This window comes from Peromyscus leucopus, chromosome 7, assembly GCF_004664715.2.
Source record: "Peromyscus leucopus breed LL Stock chromosome 7, UCI_PerLeu_2.1, whole genome shotgun sequence".
NCBI lineage: Eukaryota > Metazoa > Chordata > Mammalia > Rodentia > Cricetidae > Peromyscus > Peromyscus leucopus.
Genome location: NC_051069.1, coordinates 87,910,701 through 87,934,173, shown reverse-complemented (window position 1 = coordinate 87,934,173; position 23,473 = coordinate 87,910,701). Strand labels below are relative to the sequence as shown.

Genomic DNA, 23,473 nt, shown 5'->3' with positions numbered 1-23,473 from the left:
GTCGCTAGCAAATTGGCATGAACTTTGAGGCCTGAAACTTCCCACCTAGCAGGTTCTCGGAACCCTGGGGATCTGGGGACTCTATTGTCAGGAGTCCTCTAGGATTAGGGAGGCATCCGCAGGTCTCAAAGTTGGCGGCCACTACCAGAGTTAAAGGGTGGAGCTCAGACTCTTTTAAAGTCGCCCGGGGCGAATTCCCATTAGGTTGTCCCAGGCTCGGCGGCCGCGGCGCCCGGCTGCGGGTCGGTGCGGTGAGTACATGAGGCCGAGGGACCCTGCCCGATGCCAGCTGTCCCAGCGCCCGCAGTGGCGCCGTTTGGGGGTCGTCGAGGCCAACTGGAAGGCACTCGAGCCGCGGGGTGCGCGGTCGCTTTAAGGCGGCAGCGGGGCGGGGACGGCGGCGGCGGCGGCCGGGCTGGCTGGCGCGGAGCCGTCAGTCGGCGGGCGGCGCGGGGCCCGGCGGGCGCGGGCGCGGCGCTCCCTCCTCCCGGTACGAGCGAGGAGGCGGTGGCCGAGAGCCGGAGCCCAGCCCGGGCCGGAGCGCACTGTGATCGGCCCGGCAGCCCCGCGGAGACGAGGCCGGCGGGCGCTTTGTTCCGGGGCTGGAGGTGTGGCCGGCGGTGTGGCCCGCTCGGCGCTCGCCGTGCTGCGCTGCACCCGGGCGCCTGGTTCTGGCTGTGCGTGGCCTCTGCCCCCACCAGTCACCCCAGCGTAACGGTGTGCGGTAAAGTCGCCCGCCACCGCGACCTCGGTGGGGAGGGCCTGACCACCGGTCAAACAGACTCCTTTGATTGCAGTCACCCCGGGGTTCCTCGGCTGCCCGGGTAAGGACTCGGCGGGGAGGTGGGCGGCGGGGTGGTGGGGCTCTCCTGGCTTAAAATGGCGTTAACCAGGGTAGGGATCTGCGGAGGGGTGGTACATTCATGTAGATAATGAAAGGCAACTTGCTTCATAAACAACTCTTTACTGCGCCCCGGGTTCGGCTCTGATCACAACTGGGGCCTGCGCTCACGCTAAAGTGACACGGCCCGGTGCCCCACTGTATGTCAAGCTCAGTGCCAACCCCTGTCCCACCAGGAAGGCAGGGGCACAAACTGAGTGACAGCCCAGTGTGGTCAGTGGGAGAACTCAAGAGACCCTACTCAAGGGTAGGAGATCCAGGAAGACTGTCTAGAAGAGCAGATGTGAGTGAGCATCTGCGTGGGCTCTTGACATCCAGTTAGAAACCCTTGCAGAGTTGAGGTAGCCTGGGGCTTGGGGCAAAGCAGTCTGGCGAGGGGACAAAGACAGCTTCACCTGGGCTCTGACCTAAGCGCTGGGACAGCCCCTGGTGGTGGGGAACCTCCTTGGGCTACAATGGTTTTGGCTCCTTTGGACCAAATTAAAAGAGCAGACTGGTGGGGCTCAGAACTGTGGCCTCTAGAGGTCTGCCTGGACTAAGGAGTAAACAGAACACTTAAAAGCAAAGCTTACAAAGACTGGGTACTTGATAGGGATTTGTCCGTCTTCAGACAGGGCGCCGCCAGAAAGATGTTACTATGGTGGTATCCAGAAAAGGGTAAGTGGACAGACAACCTACCCAGGACTGTGTCGAAGTCTGTGCTTTCGACACCGTGTCTGTTCTGGCCTGTTGTGAGTGGGGGTCTACGGTGCTGAGTTTTAAGGCTAGTGCAGACTGTGTTGTGCATTTATAGCGCCGCAGTCCCCGCATCCTGCAGCGGTGGGTTGAAGTGTGAGGTGGCGGCTGTGTGTATTAATAACTGGCACATGCCAGGGCTAAGCTCTGAACAAAGCGCTTTCACTGAGGCAGTTCTTAGAGTTTCTCCTGTCCCTTTTCCCAGAGAAGAAATTTGAGCTGCTAACATTCCGTAAATCTCCTAATTTCCTGTAAATTGCATGTCCCCTGCTCAGGCCGCGGTGTTTACTCATGGGTCTGCTCACACTACCCAGCAGCCAGGCAGTATCTCTGTCTGTGGTTTATGGCACGGTTTGGCCTTTCTCTGCCAGGGTGGGTGGTGTGGGGCTCTCTTGCTGTGGGGTTTCAAGGTCAGTCTCTTTGCAGTGGGAGGTTAAGCAAGTCCCCTGCTCTGATGGAAACTGCCACCCCCAGATGTGACCTTGACATTGCCTTATGAAGAGGAAAGGCCCTCAGGGGAGGCAGGTGACTGACTACCTTCTAGAACTGTCGGCTTGCTCCTGCATAAAGCAATTTCCATAGCCCTGGCTGGCCTGGAACTTACTGAGATCTACCTACCTCTGCCTCCTGAGTGCTGGCCTTAAAGGCAGGCAACACTACACACTTGGTTGCTTTTATGATTTGTGGGTGATTAATGTAACTTTTACTAGTTTTAGACATTTCACACTCTTTTATAAAGTGACAAATCCACCTCACCTTTCCCAGGTTGGTCCCTGATCTCCAGTGATCATCTGGGACTAGGGAGGACTTTAATGAATCGAGCCCTTTGGGCGATTGGTCCTAACATGACGTGTTTACCAGCCTCCTGGATCTACCGAGTTCTCAGGAAATTGTGAGCTCTATGCTATATTCGACCCATGTGGTTGTCAGTATAATCTTGTCTACCGATGAAATACCCCGGAGCAATGTGCCACCCTGGAAGTACCTGAAAATACACTGCTCCAGAGTGTTGCGTAGTTTGTACAAACAGTACTAAGTGGGAATTAGGTCCTTGTGCAAAGCTGGAATGCACTCTAATGTCTAGAGGGTCTGAGTGCAGGCATGAACCAGCTATACAGTATCATCGTCTTTATAGAGAGGTGGGAAAAAGGAAGGAACTAGATGTGAGCTCCTTGCAATTTGGAGCACCTAGCAGGTGCCCATTATACAGATGCTGAGCAGAGCGCTTGGCTGATAGACTCTGAAGCCTTACCTCATAGTTTATATGATGCCTCTAGGCCCTATGGTCCAAATCCTCAGGGATGCATCAGGCTGCAAGTAGCAAAACTCCAATAACAAGAAGCTCAGCAAGGCTCAGATCTGCCAAAGACACCCCAGGCTCCTGTGAGATCTTGTACACTTCCAGCATGTTGTCAGCATGTTGTTGTGTGGGACAGGTGGCCAAAGAGGCTGAGGCTCTGGAGTTTAGTGTGGTTTTCATGATCTGGAGATGCTGCTTTTTAAAAGGCGTGTATGAGAACGTCAGAAGACATTGATGTGCAGAGTTGAGCGTGTGTGTTGGTTATGTCACTTGTCACTGTGACAAAATGCCTGACCAAGCAACATACGTCAGTGTTCCTTTTGACTGACAGTCTGGGAATACAGCCCCTCCTGACGGAGATGCTGATGAGAGTGTTTCTAGTTGGGATGGTGAGCATAGGAGATGGCTGGTCACACTGCATCCGAGTCAGAGAGTAGGCGAGAGGAATGGTGCCTTTCACTTGCCGCCTCCTCCTTCAGTGAAGTTCAGGGGCACCAGCCCATGGGATGGTGTTGCCTGCACTCAGGGCAGGTAATCCCCACTACCTTAAACATGCCCCAGAACACCCTCCCAGACATGCCCAGAGGTTAGTTTCTTAGATGATTTGAAGCATGGTTAGCATGTTAACAAGGTTAGCAGTCCGAGCATATGACTCGGGGCAGTTAGGAATCTCTGAAAATGAGCCACGGATTGACCCTCCTGGTCTAATGCCCATTGCTTTGGCGGTGGTTTTTGGAGACTGGTGTGTGTCCCAGGCAGGTTCTGTTCTTCTCTAGAGCAGCCTGAAAGGACAGAGGCTGGGATACTGCCTAACCAGGCTGAGGTAAGATAGGAGTCCTCAGCCTGTAGCCTCCCCGGGGAGGCTCTCAGAAAGGGAGCTGTGCTGCCGCTGCAAAGCCCAAGGCCAGGCTGAACTCGTCACTCCCTGCAGTCAGTCCACAGTGGTGTCTCTTGTCCTCTAGGTAGCATTCTTATTCCTTGGGAGTGTCACCTCACCAGCCCTCCTTGGCTTGCCTTCCGCACCCCACACTCCCCAGTGAACCTTTCAGCTGGCCGATGGGCTCCAAGATCATTTTCTTCAGGCATTCTTCTCACAGGAGTCATGGAGTGGCCATGTGAATTTAACCTGGCCTTTTGTATGCCTGGCCCCTTCATTAGATGGGTTTGAGGCTAGCCAGATGGCCAAAATGAAAATATGGGACATCCTCAACAGCTAAGGTGACATATATTGGGTCTCAGACGGGCTTATTCTCCGTCTGGAGAGTCTGGCATGAAGCGTCCTCTCAGTGGATGAAAGTCACAATTTATGTTTGGATCGTTCCACTAGAGAGATTTTGGAGACCGCCAAGAATGGAGTTGATTCTCCAACAAGGAGTGATGGGCTAACCTGGGCAGGATAGGGAGCTCTAAGCTCAGTCCTGGTCCCCTGAGACTGTCTAGAGGGCTTGGGTGGGTCCTATGCTGTACAGGCCCAGGTCCTGTCTGTGGCTTCTCTGCCCAGGATTGTCATGGGAATTAGATGAAATATGCTGGGAGATTAGAGAGGGTTACAAGAAGAAGAGCATAATGAGGGTGGTAGCCGCCTCAAATAACAGAATCCTGACCCAGCGGGCCCTCCCGAATCTTTAGTGTAGAGTCACACCCAGCAGAACCATTTCTCATCATGATGGGAGAGGTAATAAGATGTGGTACAGACAGATCTGTTATTTGAATAGTTATGTAGTTGTCACTATGCTTTATTTAAAAAAAAAAAAAAAAACAAGCAGGCACCGTATCGGACTTGTTTTTTTTTTTTTTTTTTTTTTTTTAAATGGTTATTTTGCTCAAATTAAGAGCCAGGTGTGGTAATACAAGCCTATAACCCCAGCACCTGAGGTAGAAGCAGGAAGACCAGCTTAAAGTCATCCTAAGGTACATAGCAAGTTTGAGGCCAACCTGGGCTACAAGAGACTGTCTGAAAAATGGTGAGATGGCTCACTCGGTAAAGGCTCCTGCTGCCAAGCCTGTTGACCTGAGTTCAACCCTGGGACCTACATGGTAAAAGGATAGACTCCCTGCTACAGTTTGTCCTCTCGCTCCTGTGTGCACATGCACACACCCGTAAGCAAATAAGTAAACACATAAAACAAAAGGAAAAGAAAAGTTTTTACTAAGAAATAAAGTACTTAAAAAAATACACACACACATTGGTTTTTTTCGAGACAGGGTGTCTCTGTGTAGCTTTGCACCTTTCCTGGAACTCACTCTGTAGCCCAGGCTGGCCTCGAACTCACAGAGATCCGCCTGCCTCTGCCGCCCGAGTGCTGGGATTAAAGGCGTGCGCCACCACCGCCAGGCTAAAAAGCATATTTTAAAGGTAAAGATTAATAACAGTTTGTTAGTGTACAGATATGGCCCCAGTGGGAAGCTGACCCCTGTGTAAAGACTAGGAAGCTTTTCACAGAGGAGTTCTTCCTTCTGTGACAGCTTTGGCTCCAGCTGGACCTTTGTAGAGAGGGCACACATTGCCCATCAGGTTAGCCTATCCCACTAGGGAATTTGCTCATCGTTTCAAAAGTCTTTCCTTTCACCCCTTACCCTGTCCCACACAAACCACTCACAGTCGTGTGTTGTATAGAAAGGGCGGTTTTGCTTTCTTCAACTTCTCAGTGGCTTGGTTTAAAGATATCCTATCTGTATGGCCATCTATACATTCACCCACCTATCCATCTGTCTGTCCATTGATTCACCTGCCCACCCATCTACCTACGCATCTTCCCTTGGGCAAAGACCGTGGATTTGCCCTGTCCTGTCCATGTTCTGTTTGCGGTCCCTGAACCTCTGGGTGCTGTGAGCCTTTTGCGCTTGTGGAAACTGGGATTCAGGAAGGCTAAGCAGGTCTCCATAGTCATGAGCTTAGAGATGCTGTGCCAGGGAGGAGTCTGAGCATGTTCTATTTCAAGCATATGCTACTTCTGCTGCATCTGCTGTTCCCGGAGCTGGAGACCAAACAACTCAGTCCCCTCTCTGCTGGTGCTATGAGGTCTGATTCAACAATAATCAGTACCATGGGGCAGGGGCCTTTTAAGGAGAGTGGATGGAATACCTTTTGTGTGAAAACACTGAAGGCAGCAGAAACGTTAAAAGTAAACCCGTGGCTGATTTGTGAGGGTAGAGAGGACTGAATGGTGGTAACTCTGACTCCATTAATCCTACAGCCACCTATGAACCCCTAAATCACTTTCTCACCTTATTGTTTTAATTTTGAAAAAGAAAAATGTAAAGGATAATGTAACGAACACCATGACTCAGAATGAATAGTTGTGACTGTTTTATATGGACCTGACCCTTCCCATGGCAGCACAGGACTTAAAACCAGAGCCTGGTCATTTGGCTTGGTGAGTTTGGGCCCAGTGTGAGCCTGCTGAGGGCTGTGTCTGGTTTCCAGGTATTAGACCTCTCTTTGCCCTCATACCCAGGTAATCCACCAAATTGCTAGTGAGACCTCATACCCAGGTAACCCACTGAAAATGCTAGTGAGGCCTCCACTGAGGATGCTGATAGAAACTCCATTCTCCTCATGTGACCACACTGGGAAGTAAGGTGGTGTGCATTGTTGGGCTTTCTCAAAGGTCTTTTTCAAACCATCCATCAGTTCATCTGTCCTCACAAACATCTGTCTTGATCACTGGGTTTTGGAGCAAAATTTAGTTCTAACCCAACTGTAATTTAATTGGAGACTAGAAGGCGTGGTTTGGAAAAGACAGAAAAGCTATGATTCTCTTTTTAGAATCTGCTGATTTGTGACGTTCATCTTAAACAATCACTGAAAAAGTCCACTGTCTATTCTGAACTGTAGGAGTAAGCTGGGCACAGAGGTGCATGCTTGTACTCCTGTCACTTGGGAGGTCGAGGCAAGAGGATCAGGAGTTCAAGGTCATCCCAGCTACATTTCAAGGCCAGTGTGGACTACATGAGACCCTGTCTCAAAACAAGAGTGTAAGGCCAAGAATAGTGGCTCACAATGTTAATCCCAGCACTTGGGAGACAGAGGCATGTCTGTGAATTCAAAGCCAGCATGGTCTACATAGTGAGTTCCAGGACAGCTAGGGCACTGTAGAGAGACCCTGTCTCAAAAAACGCAAAGCCACACAAACAAAAGTACAGGACTAGCTTTAAGGAAGCAGCAGGCCCAGTGCAGGCACTTTCTGATACCCAAGTCTGCATGTTCCTATTCTTCCTTTAGAACGGGCCCCCAGGGAGTCTCTTCTCTGCCAGGCAGGGATAACCAGCTCTTCAGCTGCAGAGGGTAGAAGCTCCTGGTGGCAACTGGAGACAATCTCTTCTTCCCACCCACAGGCTGTTAGCTGTCAGCTTGGGCTTGAGTAAGAACGGCAGAGAGCTGCTTCATAAAGCTGTGCTGTGGCGAGGCAGACAGTTCTGGAAGGCTTTCCTCACTGGCAGATTTTTTTTTCCCAATGTGTCATTGGTGGGGGCTGAGATTTGAACTGGTTTTGTAATGTGCTGCAGGGACCTGGGGTGGTCCTCAAATCCTCATTGTGAGCTGGTAAGGATGAAGCATCTTGTTTTGAGTTGCCAGCAAGGGGTCACACTTCTGGAGACTTCTCCATCTGATGGGGATGACAAATGTCGCCAAGGCTGACTGGAGACCTCAGAAGGACCTAGGGTTTGTCCTGTTATGCAAGTGGTACCAGTGAGAATAGCTACATATACTATAGAACTAAGTTCTATTTGGGCTATACAGAAGTATGTGAGTGTGTTGTGTTTACAGACCCAATTTCTAAAGAAAAGTTTGGGTTTACAAGAACCCACACCACATATTGTGGGCTGGGTTGCCCACAGTGTATACCAAGCACTGAGGTTAAAAATATTTGTAGTTGGCCGGGCGGTGGTGGCGCACACCTTTAATCCCAGCACTCGGGAGGCAGAGCCAGGCAGATCTCTGTGAGTTCGAGGCCAGCCTGGACTACCAAGTGAGTCCCAGGAAAGGCGCAAAGCTACACAGAGAAACCCTGTCTCGAAAAAAAAGAAAACCAATATATATATATATATATATTTGTAGTCATGTGGCGCTGTGTGTGAATTGGTAGAATCACCAGGAATTGAAGGGAACTTGGGGGGCTACCTAACCCTTTAAGAGCTGATCATTTAGGGGAAAGTTGGGGGCAGGCTCTTGTCTCCCAAAGGCATTACATTCATTTCAAAAGAAGAATTAATTTCAAGGTATTTACGGTTTTTCTTCTTTTTTTATCCTTTAGAATTTCAACACACTTTCTGGAACCCTTTCCCCCTTTAGATAATCACAGATTTACCCATTCATGTTTTAATTAACACCAGGGGGAAGATGAAGCTTCAGTGGCGTGATCAGGGCAATGGGTCTTTCTCAGCCAGTGCTCTCCTCTTAGGAATCACGCCCAAAGTCCGAAATAGCCCCTCTCGTGTGCCCTTTCAAAACCTGCTTTATTGGAGATGAGGGAAGAAGGGTGGAGACACTTCCCAGTGCCTTGGGGACATGTAGTTTTTTAAAACTTTGTATAGGATATGTCCCCTCGGCCGTCCATCCACACCCACGTTCCTCAGTTGAGATTCTTGGCAGAGAGTGGGAGGGTCTACCACTGTACACACCAAGCCCCTTTCCCGCTGAGGAAACCAGGGCCCACAAAGGTCAGGTACCCTGTTGGCATTTAAGGCCAGCTGGCTCCCCAGCCTCCCCTGTCCACTCCACTCACCGACCCAAGCTCCACCCACCCACCCTCCGTGGATTGTGGCCCGAGTCCACTTATCTAGGACTGGGTAGGTGTTTCCTGCATGTTTAAGATTTTATGGAGGAAATAAAAATAAAGGAACAAAGCCTTTGTTTTATTTCTGGACTCCAACTGGGGATGGCTGGAAGGATGGAAAGGGGTGCAGGAACTGGTCACTTGGCACCTTAACAAAATAACCATTCTAATAGAGAAAGCGGTTCACAGGGGTGCTTCTATTTAGGGTTGGTGTGGGTGAATAGGAAAGACGGGCAGAGGGTTTGGAGAGAGCCTGCGCGTGGGTGGAATGGAATAGGACAGGGTGGAGTGGTTTTGCCCTAGGCAGGGTCTCCAACAGTGCCAAGCAGGGGTCTGGGGCCACCCAACTAGGCTTTAGAGCAGGCGCCCTACCCTTAGGGACTCTCTAATTTGCCTTTCTCGGGAGTCCCGATTCTAATTTCTGCTGCTCTCTGTGTGATCTTAAGAGAGTCTCCTCCTTCTGGGAGCCTCCCTTCCACACACATAATAGAAGAAATGCCCCAGCTCCCTCCTGTCTGCCGTCCTCCCTGGGTCAGGCCTCCATGCCGCATGTGTGGGGAGACAGGTACCCAGTATTTCCCAGTTCTTCCCAGAGGATTTGCTCCTTACCAAAGTTCTCTAAGGGTGACATTTAAAAAAGTTGCCTGAGCATCAGTGAAAACCCCAATACCCACGGTATTTCTGAGTGTTTGAGGGTGAGGACCATGCCTGCTGGCTGCCTGAGCATCAGTGAAAACCCCCGATACCCACGGTATTTCTGAGGGTTTGAGGGTGAGGACCATGCCTGCTGGCTGTCTGTGCTCCAGTACCAGCCACCTGCTCTGCCCTTGTGTACACAGCAGGCTTGGCGTGTTGACTCCCTAAGACCTACTACTGTGTTATCCAACCAAGAGCTTAGGAGAAAGGGGGTTGCCCATGGCTGAGAAAAGAGCCGAAGGTGACGTTGAGGGACATTCATTCTCTTCTTGCTGGGTCATTCCCTTGGAGAATTTCTCCAGTGGTTGTCTCTCTCTCTCAAATCTAGTTTACTACCATTTCCCAGGGATCCATTTTCCCGGACACTTCCTCCCAGAGCTGACAACTCCACACTTCTGTCACTTGATTGCAGAGCTGTGGTGACTGTCTATTCTAGACTAAGCTTGAGCCATGTCCTTTAGATCCAAAAAGGCCCATTAAAGAGCTCCTTTAGACAGAATTTAGTATCCTAGACCTACAGTTGAACACTACCACTATAGTATAGGATGGTTACTGACACCATTAAGGCTAGTGTAAATTCTAAAGTCAGGCTGTCTCTCCTAATGACCAAACCAGGAGTGGATTTTTTTTTTTCTATAGAGTGACTGAGCAGAGCAGAAATGATATGGGTCCACAGATGTCCACTGAGCTCTGCAGGGATGTGCATTGACCATGGAGTCGGGGAGTTACATGACGTCATATACAACTAAGCATTAAGTACCAGCCTATGAAATGTGGTCAAGGTAAATCGCACGGTGCTCTGGGGGGACATAACTGGAATCTCACCAAGCTCAAGACACATTAGGAATCAGGGAAGTATATCGTGGGGCTTAGGATGTGGCTGGGGTTTAATGAACAGGTGTTACCATGATACTTCCTGGCCACAGGCCTCAGCCTTGTTCTTCTTCCAGCTGGTTGCCGCTGTCAGTCACTCACCAATAACAGTTTTGCACAGTTGTTAATTTGCTGAAGATTATAGAGCTAGCAGAGGGGCAAGATTGGTTTTTCTTTTTTCCATGACAGGGTTTTGTGTATCCCTGGCTGACTTCAGACTTCCTATATAGCCTAGAATGACCATGAATTCCTGATCTTTCTGTCTCTGCTTTCCAAGTTCCGAGATTATGGGTGTAAGCTGCTTTGTGTGGTCTATGAAGCGCTGAGGATCAAACCCAGGACTTTATGAATGCTAGGCAAATGCTCTACCGACTGAACTACATTCCCAGCCCCTAGATGAATGACTTTTTAATGGAAATGCTATATAGAAAGCAGAGGGAGTTAAGTGTGGTGGCACATACTTTTAATCCCAACACTTGGGAGGCAGAGGCAGGTGGATCTCTGTGAGTTTGAAGCTAGCCTGGTCTACATAGTGAGTTTCAGGACAGCTAGGGCTACATATTGAGACATTGTCTCAAAAAACAAAACAACAACTGTAACATGAATCTTAAATGGTCTTATTAATTAAAAACAAAACAAAACAGAACAAAAAAACCTCAGTGCCGGCTACTGGGGAAAATTCTGAAAGATCAGAGAGACAGAGCAAGCCACAGCTAACCTCACCTTGCCAACTTCTCAGCTGATCCTGTTTCCTCAAACTGGAAGCCTCTGAGTCCTCACCTGAATGGATCTCAGCTGAACTGTTAAAAGCTTAAAAGCCTCTAGTTCCTGATCTTCACGCCTTATATACTTTTCTGCTTCCTGCCATCACTTCCTGGAATTAAAGGCGTGTGTCTTTTCTAAGCAAGACATGATATCTCAAGTCCTGGGATTAAAGGTGTGTACCACCATGCCTGGCTCTGTTTCCAGTGTGGCCTTGAAGTCACAGAGATCCAGATGGATCTCTGCCTCCCGAGTGATAGGATTAAAGGTGTGTGCCACCATTTTCTGGCCTCTATGTCTATCTAGTGGCTGTTCTGTTCTCTGACCCCAGGTAAGTTTATTAGGGTGCACAGTATATTGGGGAACACAATATCACCACAAACAACAAAAACCCAAGGAAGCAGAGGGTGGGTGACTGGCCACCCAGTCAGTGCTGACCTTTTTGGTTGAGTCTTGCCCTTGGGTCTAGAGCAGTCAGCCTGTTCTTCCTCTCTCTTGCAAATCAGATCAGCTTGGTTAGGAAGGCAAAGGAAAAACAGAGAAAATCATAGTGCTCTGAGGGTAAGATGTAGCAAGTGGCCCCCTGCTTTTTCAGCTAGAACTCTTAAAATCCTGAGTTTGGAAGAGTCGCTGAGAAAGCGCCCTGCCCTGCCTTGAGCCCTGGTTGGGTGCTCAGAGCCAGACAGCTAGCTGGTCCTCCTCAGTGTACCACTCCAGAGACCTGCACGCAGGAAAATCCCATTAGCGTGTTGGTTGCCATGCCCAGCCCGTTTCCAGGAAGTTTCCCCTTTATTTGGCCCATCCATCTGGTTATTCTTTAAAAATGGAAATTAGGTTGCCTCACCCTACCTCTGGGAAGAGCCTAGTCGCCATTTCTTTCTTTTTTGGTCAAGCATAAAAAAATGTTCACATTCTTTGATAATGGTGTTTAATGTTTTGAAAATAAATGAGGAAAACAAAATCCTTTTTGAATGTGCCTTCTGCCCTCCGCCTCCCTGGGTCTGAGCCACTCCTGCGGCAGGCTGTGTGCCCTCTCTGTGGAGCACACGCCCTGGAAATTTCCCTTCAGGCTGAGGAACCCCTGTCGCTGCATGGGGTCAGTTCCACAGCTTTCATCTTTTGCCCGTTTTTGCAGCCAGATCCAGGTCAGGGTAGCAGTGAAAAGAGTCATCTGTCCCAGGCCACCACAGCCCTAGCATTATGGACATGCTGAAGAGAGCTAGTGAGGTAGCCACTGATGGCGGGGCAGAGCCATTATGAGGTATGGGGGTCATTTGTTTGGCTTATACAATGAAAACCTTTTAAACTGATGGTCAGTATTCTAATTTATTTATCTTTATTTTATGTGCATTGGTGTTTTGCCTGCATGTATGTCTCTGTAAGGGTGTCAGATCCCCTGGAACTTGAGTTACAGATAGTTTTGAGCTGCCATGTGGGTGCTAGGAATTGAACACAAGTCCTCTGGAAGAGCTCTTAACCATTAAGCTTTCTCTCCAGCCCCAATGGTCAGTATTTCAAAATCTGGAGTTCTCATACAAAAACCCAGACTTCTGGTTACTCTAAAAAGGTAAGCTATCTGTTGGGAGGCAGAGCCAGAATGGCAAGCTCCAGGCCAGCCAAGGCCGTTCAGTGAGAGCCTGTCTCAGAAATGGACCAAAAGAAAACATCTGCCTTGATATAGACATTCTCTAGCTGCAGCTGTCAACTGGGTCAGAGTCATCGAGGGTCTGCCCTCAGCCAACTTCTCGATGCTAGCAGAGGAGTTTGATCGAAGGGGTGACATGCAGGGACATGCTCCTTAAAGGAGGTAGGATGGCCGTGTGGTCAAGGAAGAGCTTTGTGGCCAGACCTCAGCTAGACATGCACCAAGCCATAGAACCCTGTCCTTTAAGGTTTCTGGGGGTCAGTGGATAATGGCTGCCACTGGGAGTCTGCCTGAAATTCCATAGACCGAAACAAGGGGCTCCGTGGGACTCAGAGAAAGAGCCTTTCTGAGACTCAGTTTGGAAAGGCCTGTGAAGACAGAGTCAGCTCCTCAAAGAGAGTGCTGGAGGGAGGTCAGTTGGAGGTCCTTTCCGGATGGAAGGCTGCCTATGGGCACCAGCACCCTGCAGTCTGGACACTGTCCCTGCCCCTGAGGACACCCTGCTGGGAATTAGTGGGAGCAGAGATTGTATGGGGGAAGGGGTGCTGAGCAGCTGAGGGGAAGCCTAGAAGATTTCCATGCACTGTTTCCCAGGAGGGTCTTTGTGTTCAAGGGCAGCTAAAGAGTAAGGGTTGGGAGGACAGTGCTGGAGGAGGGAGCCCAAGCTGGGAGCAGACTGCAGCCACTGTGTGGGGACCACTGTGTGTGGGGAAGCCACATGCAGCAGAGGTCCTGGACCTTAGTTTTGAATTTGAGTGGATGAAGCGAAGGAAGAAAGCGGGAGAGAGTGAGTTTAGCATGTAAAGGTGAGCAGGGGCCTGCCTGAGTGGATGGGAAGAGGCGCTGGCTTAGTGGTCCTCAACCTGTCACAAACCCTTTGGGAGTTCAAATGACCCTTCCACAGGCCATCAGAAAACATAGATATTTACATTACGATTCATAGCCATAGCAACATTACAGTTAGGAAGTAGCAACAAAAATAACTTTATGGTTGGGGGTCACCACCACAGGAGGAACTGTAGGAAAGGGTCGTAGCATTAGGAAGGTTGAGAACCACTGTGGTAGCTGGATCTAGCCTGTGCAGGGTTGAGCTGGACTCAGCTGTGGGGTTAGCAGTGAAGAGGTAAAAAGACCCATGAGGGAATTCAGCTGAGGGAGAGGAGCAGGCGGGGCAGGACTGCAGCGTGCTTGACTGCAGCGTGCTTGACTGCAGCGTGCTTGACTGCAGCGTGCTTGACTGTGGTGTGGAAGGCCCTCAGTATGGGGACCCCTCTCTGTAGAGTGGCCATCAGGGTGACTTTCCCAGTCACATGCAGATTCCTATGGTAGGCTGAAGAAATTCTGTCCCTTTGGTGCGGGTGAGACCTGCCCCAGCACTTGGAAAATATTAATTGGTACCCCTACCTCCAGGGACTGAGAACAAGGATTTACAAAGCAAACCACATCTGCCTCTCCCCTCAGCTGCTGCTCCAACTGGAGCCCCGCCTTCACAAAACCTGCCCTGTGCAGGGGTTCTGTTCCCCACCTTTGGACTGAGATCTTCCCATCCCTCCTGTCCTCGATGAGGTACTGGGGACACAGAGAGAAGCCGAGCTGGGGCTCCAGAGGCCAGGTGAGACCCATAGTCTAAAGGTGCATGGATCCTGAGACACTGAGACCCCCATCAACCCCTCAGCTCTGGGAAGTGACACAAACTTGTAGTCTTGCAGCTTGCCGGGGCTTGGAAGCCAATCCTCGGCTTCTCCCTTTACTACCGTGTGCCTTTGGGTAAATGCCTCGGCATCTCTGACTCTGTCTCCCCTTTGATAAAATGGGGTAGCAGCCCTCCCCTGATTTCTGCCACTGGACCTCGCCTGGGTTACCTGTTTCTCTCTCTCTCTCTCTCCCCCTTGTCTGGACTCTAATCTTTCCCTAACCCTGCCCCCCTCTGCTCTAGGCTTCCAGTTCTTTTGAGTTTGTGTTATGCAATCTACCCCGCCTCACGCAGACTCTGCTGGGACCTACCTACTGTGTAATCTCCCTGTGGCCATCACAGTGAGTCGGAGGCCCCGTGGCACTCGGCAGCCATGCAGCCAGCTTAATTGCATGATTAAGTGTTGGCCTGCGGGTAGAGAGGATCCGTGGGCCTCCAGCATGTGCAGACTCACCACAACCTCACCTGCCTAGCCCTGCAGCCCTGGCCCCCTGGTTCCCTTAGCGTCGGATGTTTCTGGAACCAGCCACTGGATGCTGTTTTTGCACCATGCTGAGTGTAAAGGTGCAGAGATGCAGATCCCTGGTTTTTCTCCCATCCTTCATCACAGCTACATGCTACACTCAGCCATGTCTCAGGCTTACAGCCCTCACTGTGCCCTTGGTTTCATACTTCTGAGCTTCACAGCTTTGCAGCTTCTGTTCCTCATCTGGGACATGCTTGTTCTTATTGTTTACCTGACTAATATCTATGGGGTCTGAAAGACGCCTTTCTGGCATTACCTTTACCAGGGAGACTTCTCCAGCACCCTCCCCCCTCCCCATGTGGCTAAAATGTCCCTATTCCCAGACTCTTACATTACAGCATCAGTGTACAGACTGTGAGCAGATGTGAACCTTGAGAAGGCGGCTGTACTGTTTCCTCACCCAGTCCACTCTTCTCTGGACTCAGGGGTAATTTGGCCATTTTTTAGGTCCTGTGGCTTGTCAGTTTTTAATCTTCCTAATGATATACTCTCCAAAGTGCAAGACACCCGGAGAGGCCTTGTTTTTCTGGTAGAGAACACTGGTATTTAAGATCTTGAGGGAGATACTGTTGAATGCTGAACCCCCTAACATTGTGCTGCCTTGCGTGTACTCTGCAGTGAGAGCAGCTGTCTCCAGAACTCTCGGAGACACACATGGCTCCTGTCAGGCTGTGGGTGGGCACCTGGGGGCTGGCTGTGCTAGGGAGCTGCTGTATGGATCACTGCAGGCTGAGGTGGATGCTCCCTTCCAGCACAGGTTCAGCAATGCAGCTAGCACAGACCACCATGAGAACCTTTGGGCAGTGGGATAGTGAGTTCTTTGAGCTGCCCTGGCCTGATCTGCTAGTTCGCAGGCCATCCCTGAGCCCAGGAAGGGCCTGGGAGGAACAGGGGTTCTTCCTGCAGGAGGAGAGACTGGAGTGGGTTTGAAGGATGCTGATGATGGAGATGACCTGATGCTTCCTGGGGAGTTACTCCGTGTCAGACACTGGGTCAAACAAACAAACAAACAAGATGTAGTACCTCCTAGCACCGTGAGGCCAAGTGCTGCTGCTGTGCCCACTTTCCCAGAGGGTAAAGAGTGCCTAAGGTTATGGACTTCTAACCCTATGGCACCAGCTTCCTGGTCTGGAGTTACAGGTAAGGGGCCAGCCCCAGGCCCCCTGGAAGCAGCAACTCTGAATGTGGGTGGGCTGGGGGCAGGGCCCATATGAGAGTGATGCAAAATGAGGTTTCTCCCACTTCCTCTCCAGTCCACAAGGTATCTGCTGAGACCAGAGCTGTGCAGCAGGCTTCGTCCCAGTCTGGAGTGTTCTCCAACATGCCTGCATCTGCTCTCTCTGCCCTGGCCTGACTTTGCACACATATGTCCATCCTCTTGCCAGCCACAGGAGGATACCCAGAGTGGTGAGCTGGAGTTGTCTCTGGAGTCACTTTACTCCTTTCTAGCTGGGAGACCTTGTGGGGAGTTATTTTAACTTCTCTGTGTCTCAATTGTTTTTAATTTTAGATTGCATTTACTTCTTTATTTGTTTAGCTCATGTATGTGTGTGTACACACGCCATAGATTGTGTGTGGAGGTCATCTCTCTCTTTACCATGTGGGTCTCAGGGATTGAACTCGGGTCTTCAAGCTTGACAGCAGATGCTTTTACCGCTGAGCCATCTCATTGGCCCTGTGTTTCTAGAGCTGTAAAACTGGGATCATCAAATCAGTACTTGAGAATGAAATGAGTTATTTGAATGGCAGAATCTCCCAGTGGTTTTGACACGTTGTTTGTGTTAAGTGTTGGCTGCTGACAGGATCCTTGCTGTCATGGCGGTAGCCAGAGGTTTCTGCACACTGCTCAGAGACTCGGTGCCAGATGGTAGACGAGTGCCCAGGCCCTCTCCGGAAGGCACCTTAGACTTGTGAGTCAGACCCATGTGTGAATGGTTACGGTAGAAGAAACATAAGGTACAGGGTGAACACGGGTACGAGGGCTCTCTCCTTGCTTCTGTCCTGTGTTGTCTTTCTGGTTTTCTTGATGATAGAAGATATTGGCAGAAAAGAGGAGCTGTTAACAGAAGACAGTGATAGAATTGTCCAAAGATGACCAAGCAAGATGCCCCTGAAGACCCTGGGCCCTTCCCAGGAAAAAGGATAACCACTACATGAGGTATTTGGGAGAGAACAAGAAGGACAGTTGGTTAGATCTGGGGCGCCAAAACCATTTTCTACCTATGTCAATCACCTTGTGTCTGCCTGTCAGGAGCACTAGGTAGGAAAGGACTCTAAGAGGAAGGAAGGGGCCCACCATCAGTCAGTGGCATCTGCCATGGCTCCGGGAAGGAGCAATACGCAGCCACACATTTGTCTATGGACTTGGGCTTAAAGTCCTCTGTGGCAAGCGTTTATGTACATAGCTGGCTGGTGGTTACATTGTAGGAATGGAGGGAGCTGGGTGCAGAGGTGGCTGCTTAGAGGAGAAGAGTGGTCCCGGGACAGTGATGGCTGAGTTGGCACAGATGTCATACAAAGGAGAAGGGGTAAGTCTTTGGGAGGGGTGCCAAGGGCCCTAGACTCCCGGTGGGCCCTGCATTACTTACCGTCTGTAGGTCAGCAGCTGGGGAAGCATCCCATTTCTGGGAATTGTGCAGAAGGGAAGGGCAGCCCCTGGAATGCAGAGCCATTTCCTCCGTATGGGTTGGGTTGCTCCCCCAATGTGTCCTCACCCCCCAGTGCTGGGCACACCCAGACATCACAGAGATGAGATTAGCTTCCCTGGACTGATTCAGCTCCATGTGAATGCATTCTCACAAGAGCGCCATTAATAATGAATACACATACACACACACACACACACACACACACACACACACACACACACACACACAGAGCCTGCTTTACTTAGAAAACTCCAGCCCAACTGCTGGGCTCAGGAGGAATCTTTAAAATAATCAGTGTCAAAATGGAGAGGTAGCGGAACGGCGAGGACCAGATCTTCACTGAAGTTGGCAGCAGCGTTGGGGTACTTGCACCCTGGCTCTGGCCTCTTAACAGTCTGTGGCCTTGTTTTCAGTGTCAGGGAAGCTGCCACGGGATGGACAATACCCAGAGTAGAGACTCACAGTAGCAGGTGAAGTTGTGTGATGCTGCAGATGAATTCAAGGTCAGTTGACCAAACAATCAGGGGCCATGTGGCATGGCAATTCTAAGCACAACCTTTGGCATCTGTTCACGCCACAGCAAAGATCCACTAAGGAACAGCGGTTGTTACCACTCTGGGCACCGTTGGCTGCAACCAGGACTATATGACATTGCTTTGAAAGCGGTGCTAGGTGAGGTCAGTGGGTGGCCAGGGACCTCCTTGGACCCGTGCACAGCGTCTGCCACCAGCACCATTTTTTTTTTCCCCGCATGCAAAGCTCTCTTGAACAGTGGATAGTGGTTTGGGGTTATTCTTCTGGGAAAAAAAGTTCTGTGGGATCTCTAGAACCTGGGAAGAAGGAAGCAGACTGGCGTCCTGACCATCCTCCCTCACCCCTGTGTGGGGGTGCCCTCAGTCAGACTCATGCTTGGGCAAGGAATTGAACTAAGTCACTGGAACCTAGTAGGCTGGAAGGAGAAGCAGGGTCAGGCAATTCCCCAGTCACTGCCTATGTGCCTCTGCTCGGGCGCCTTCCATGTTGTTTCCACCGGGCCCTTGTTCTCCTGTTTTTTTTTGTTTTTTTTTTTTTTTTTTTTTTTTTTTAACTGGGGGAACAGAGGGTCTAACAGATTGAGAAGCCTCCTAGTGGGGCTTTATCGTCTGCCTGGCTACAGAGTCAAGACTGCTGCTGACCCCCTAGGCTGCCATGCTGACAGCCACTGAGCTTGTCCTTGGCTTTTCTCAGACGTACCCACCACACTTTGATTTATTGATTTACTTTTATTTTATGTGTGTGTGTGTGTGTGTGTGTGTGTGTAGCTTGAGTTTTCCGCCTTGCCCACATTCAGGACAAATCTCTGCCACCCGCCAGTCCCACAGCTGCTCAGACCCAACCAAGTAAACACAGAGACTTATTTTGCTTGCAAACTGTATGGCCGTGGCAGGCTTCTTGTTAACTATTCTTATATCTTAAAGTAACGCATTTCTACAAATAACTATTCTTATATCTTAAAGTAATCCATTTCTACAAATCTATACCTCGCCACATGGCTGGTGGCTTATCAGCGTCTTCACATGCTGCTGGTCATGGCGGCGGCTGCAGCGTCTCCTTCTGCCTTTCTGTCCTTTTATTTCTCCTCTCTGCTAGTCCCGCCTATCTTTCCTGCCTAGCCACGGCCGATCAGGTTTTATTTATTAACCAATCAGAACAACTTGACATACAGACCATCCCCCATTACAGCCAAGTGCAGACCATCTCAAACACCTGCACTCAGGCCCATGGTCCTAATCATCCTCTATACGGACCTGCTGGGTAACGCCACAAGGAACCCAAGAAGGGCTCCCACAGGACATACAAATCATCCCACAGCACGTGTGTGTGTGTGTGTGTGTGTGTGTGTGTGTGTGTGTGTGTTTCGCCTGCACTGTTGTCCGTGCACCACACGTGAGGAAGACAAAAGAGAGCATCAGATCTCCTGGGACTGGAGTCACAGATGGTTGTGAGCCACCATGTAGGTGCTGGGAATTGAATCTGGGTCTTCTGGAAAAGCAGCCAGTGCTCTTAACTGCTGAGCCATCTCTACAGCCCCCCTGTACCCACCATACTTTGAAATTTGTTGAATGACGAGGTTATGCTAGGCTCACCATCCAAATCCCTGCTTCTCAGGGGCGTGAGCTTGCCTCTTGTGGAAAAGGGGGCATTGTGTCCCTTCCTGGCACCAGAGCTGTTCGGGAGGGTAGAAGGACTAAGTGGGGCAGGGTGGGATGGCCATTGAATGCACAGAGCCCTCCAGCCCTGGGAGGCGATGGGAAGGTGTGGCTGTCATCCTCATGGAGCTTGGGATCTGCTTGGGGAGGTGGTTCTGGAATTCAGGAAATAATTTCATGTTAAGATGATGTTATTTTCCATAAGAGGGGTAGAGGGGGCAAAAAGAAAAAAAAAACCCAATGGCAACCAAAGAAAAAGCTTACTTCTCAATTTAAAGATGCCTGGGGTTTTTTACATAAAATCGTTTTAAAAAGCAACATTGCCTTTTAGGAGGAAGTTTCCAGTGAGGGTAATGGTTTAGACTGCTGGTGCGGCCTGTGGGCTGGGCGGGGTTCTGGGAGCAGTGGTTACCATGGGAACCAGCTCAGCTGTCTTCACTGCCAAATGGCTGCTGTTCCAAAAGTTGGTTCCTATGTGGAGGGAGCTGGAACCTCAGAGCCTTTCCCATGGAAACAATGCCCTAAATAATGGGCGACATTCCCACATAGGCCTGCATCATCTGGCTGTAATGGAGATGAGGTGGCCGTGGGACTTCAAATGAGGGAAGAGGCCATGGCTGGGAATCACATGACTGAGGTGGGGATGCTTTGGCTTCTGGGAGCATAATAAACAGGCAAGAGAGGAAATATCTGGGTGCCTTTTCTGAGCTCAGCATATTTCATGCCGTTTTTAGTTCATGCTTAGAGCAGATCCCAAGGTCACGAAACGTGGCTTGCCCAAGGTTATACAGCTGGTCAATGGATAGAGACACAACAGAAGATGAATGGCAAAATGTGACGAGAAATCATGCCCGTCTTAAGCTACCTGCCTACCTTCAAGGGGCCACCTATGGTCCCCCAAAGTGAAGGACAAACATCCCAACAATGATTTTTACGAGAAGCAGAGCGGAGCACTACACATATAAGCATTTTGCTCCACGGTTCCAGGGCAAAGTTTTTTGCCCCTTGATGACTTTTGCAGTAGCTTCTGAGTGGCATTTAAGAATCTCTTTCCTGGCTGGGCGGCGGCGGCGGCGGCGGCGGCGGCGGCGGCGGCGGCCGCATGCCTTTAATCCCAGCACTCGGGAGGCAGAGCCAGGCGGATCTCTGTGAGTTCGAGGCCAGCCTGGTCTACAGAGTGAGTTCCAGGAAAGGCGCAAAGCTACACAGAGTGCACCATACAAGACCATCTTATTTTGTACAAGTGTGGCATGTACTCCAACATCTTCATGACTCCATTTGCAAAGACATTTGATCCATTTTTTCCTGGGTGAAAAGCATGCCCCCCAGGAGAGGATACACAGTCAAAACCACTTCTGTACTGGGGGCTCTCTTGATCCATTCTGTCCTGCTAGTCCCCTCTTCGGTTTTTTTGTTTTGTTTTAATTTATTTTATGTGTTTTGGTCACATGAAGGTGTCAGATTCCCCTGGAACTGGAGTTACAGACAGTTGTGAGCTGCCATGTGGGTGCTGGGAATTGAACCCGGGTCCTCTGGAAGAGCAGTCAGTGCTCTCAACCACTGAGCCATCTCTCCAGCCACCCCCTTCCTTTTGTCTCCCACCTATTCCGAAAGTGTCCCAACTGTGGTGTTCATCCAACCCCTTTGACACAGTCACAGTGCCTGGCTGAGAGGGTTTCCTTTAGTCCTGTGTGTACTGAGGCCAGCTTGGCGGTTGGCAGTTTGTGTAACTTTTTGGGAATGCCAGTGCTTAAGCCTTGGTGCATTCAGCCTGTTCTGTGCCAGGCTTTGTAAGGACGGAGGGCAACAAAGGCAGCTCATGCCCTTGGGTGCATAATAAATGTGTAGAAGATTCCAAGTGTGATGGTGGCCTCTGTGTGGGGACCATGGGGCTCAGAGCACAAGGTGGGGGCCGTGTCTTCCTTGGGAAGTGACTCCTGGGCCTGGGCTCACTAGACTGTTCTGTGCACACTGCCATTCTGTGTACAGTGTACATTCTGTGTACAGTGGACATTTATATATATATATATATATATCACATGGGGAGAGCAAAGGCTAGTTGGGGTGAGAGCAGAGTGTGACTGTTGCCCAGGTGTGGCTGGAGCGGTTACTGAGAGCTGATGGTGATGGGTCGTAATTAAATGCTCAGCGTAGGAGTTCGGACTTGACTCATCAGCTGAGGATGCTATGAAAAGGGTTTTTTAGCCTGATACAGTGTGAGCCTGTTCCACCGAGTCCTAGTAAGAAGGAAAGTCCAAGAGAAAGGAACCCTGACCTGATGCGGTTCCCTGTGGCCTGGGGCGCTTCAGTCCCGAGGTCAGAGCACTATAAAAAGGAGAGGCCCCTCAACTGACCACTTCCTGCCAGCTGCCACAGCAAAGGGAGGCTGTTTATAGCAAGACCCCAGGTGCTTCTGCTGTGGGTGGTCTGAACTCTGACTTGAAGGGCAAGCTTGTGTCTGTCCTCTGTTGCTAGTGTGCATCTTACCTTGTGTTCTTTTGAAAACCATAGTCCACAGAAGTGGTTCATTGCCTCACCCTTTCCCAACTGCTTACTGCTGCTTGCTCATGTGGCTTCCAGAGGAGGATGGAAAAATGTCTCTTTCCCCAGCAAGCACCTGAGTGCTGGCCTAGCGTCGTTGTCCACCGGGGAGAGGACAGTAGTCATTAACGAGGGACAGTGGCATCAGGCCCTGCTGACCCGGAGGCAGAGAAGAGGATGTCTGTCCTTCCTGTGGCCCCTGTATGTGGTGGCTCAGCCAACTGAAGCGGTAGCTCATGGTTGGTTCTGGGGCTGCAGCCACATCCAACTCCACCCCAAAGAACTTAAATGAAAGTAGAAAGAAGATTTTCAGGTACCCCAAACATTTTCTTTTGTGAGGGACATTTTAACACTGTCAGATTGTCACACTATGCAAATCTTTTACAGTCATCTCTTGGTATGGTGGGGCATCGGTTTCAAGACCCCTCCCTGGCAGATACCCAAATCTGTAGATCCTCAGGTTCCTTACATAAAATGTCATAGCACCTCCCCATACACTTTAAATCACCTCTGCATTATACGTGCCCAATACAATAAATATGCTACATAAATAACGATATCATACTGCTTAAGAAATAACTCTAAGAAAAATGTCTACACATGTCAGGAGAGAAAAAATTAGAGGCAGGGTCTCATGTATCTTAGGCTAGCCTCCGATTTACTATGTAGCTAAGGATGACCTTGAACTTCTGATCTTCCTAGTGCTGGAATTACAGGCATGCTTTACCACATCCAGTTTATGGGTCCTGGAGGTTTAGCACATACTAAGCAAGCACTCTACCAACCAAGCTACAGAGCCAGCCTCAAATAATTTTTTTCACATGCAGAAATGTTTTCTTGCTATAGCATATACAGACTATATGGCTGTGTTGTGATACAGGGGTGGAAATCCAACATCCAGCGCTGAGAGAAGGCTGGATGAAGAGTGCAACAGATTATATTCCCAGTGCAGTCCTCCTAGACCAAGGGGGCTTCAGGTGCAGCAGCTTCTCAAGGCCTCTCCTTGATGAGGTCAGCATCAGTCAGGCTGGCCGCACAGTCTAGAGGACTGGAGGGGAGGAGCCTTTCTGTTTCTAGACAGGTGTCATCAGAAGCCGGAAGGGAGCTTTAAGTTTCTTTTTCACAGTAACGGTTGGTTGGTTTTGTTTGAGGGCTGTCGGTTTTTGGTCTTTTCTCTAGCACTG

General features: G+C 50.2%; 1 protein-coding gene across 3 annotated transcripts in view; it reads left to right on the top strand.

Moving 5' to 3' along the window:
• The first annotated feature begins 230 nt into the window (after positions 1 to 230).
• Mras (muscle RAS oncogene homolog) overlaps positions 231 to 23,473 on the top strand; it is a 53,708-nt gene continuing 30,465 nt past the window's right edge. Inside the window, exon 1 of one of the 3 annotated variants that reach the window (XM_037207869.1) lies at positions 231 to 251. Coding sequence is in view for 1 of the 3 variants with exons in the window: in XM_037207868.1 (XP_037063763.1) it covers positions 16,138 to 16,318 (181 nt within the window). In the remaining 2 variants the exon portion in view is untranslated. Of the gene's footprint in view, positions 252 to 444; positions 825 to 16,060; positions 16,319 to 23,473 lie in introns of those variants that run through there. The other 2 variants (XM_028869978.2, XM_037207868.1) reach the window with 2 other exon arrangements.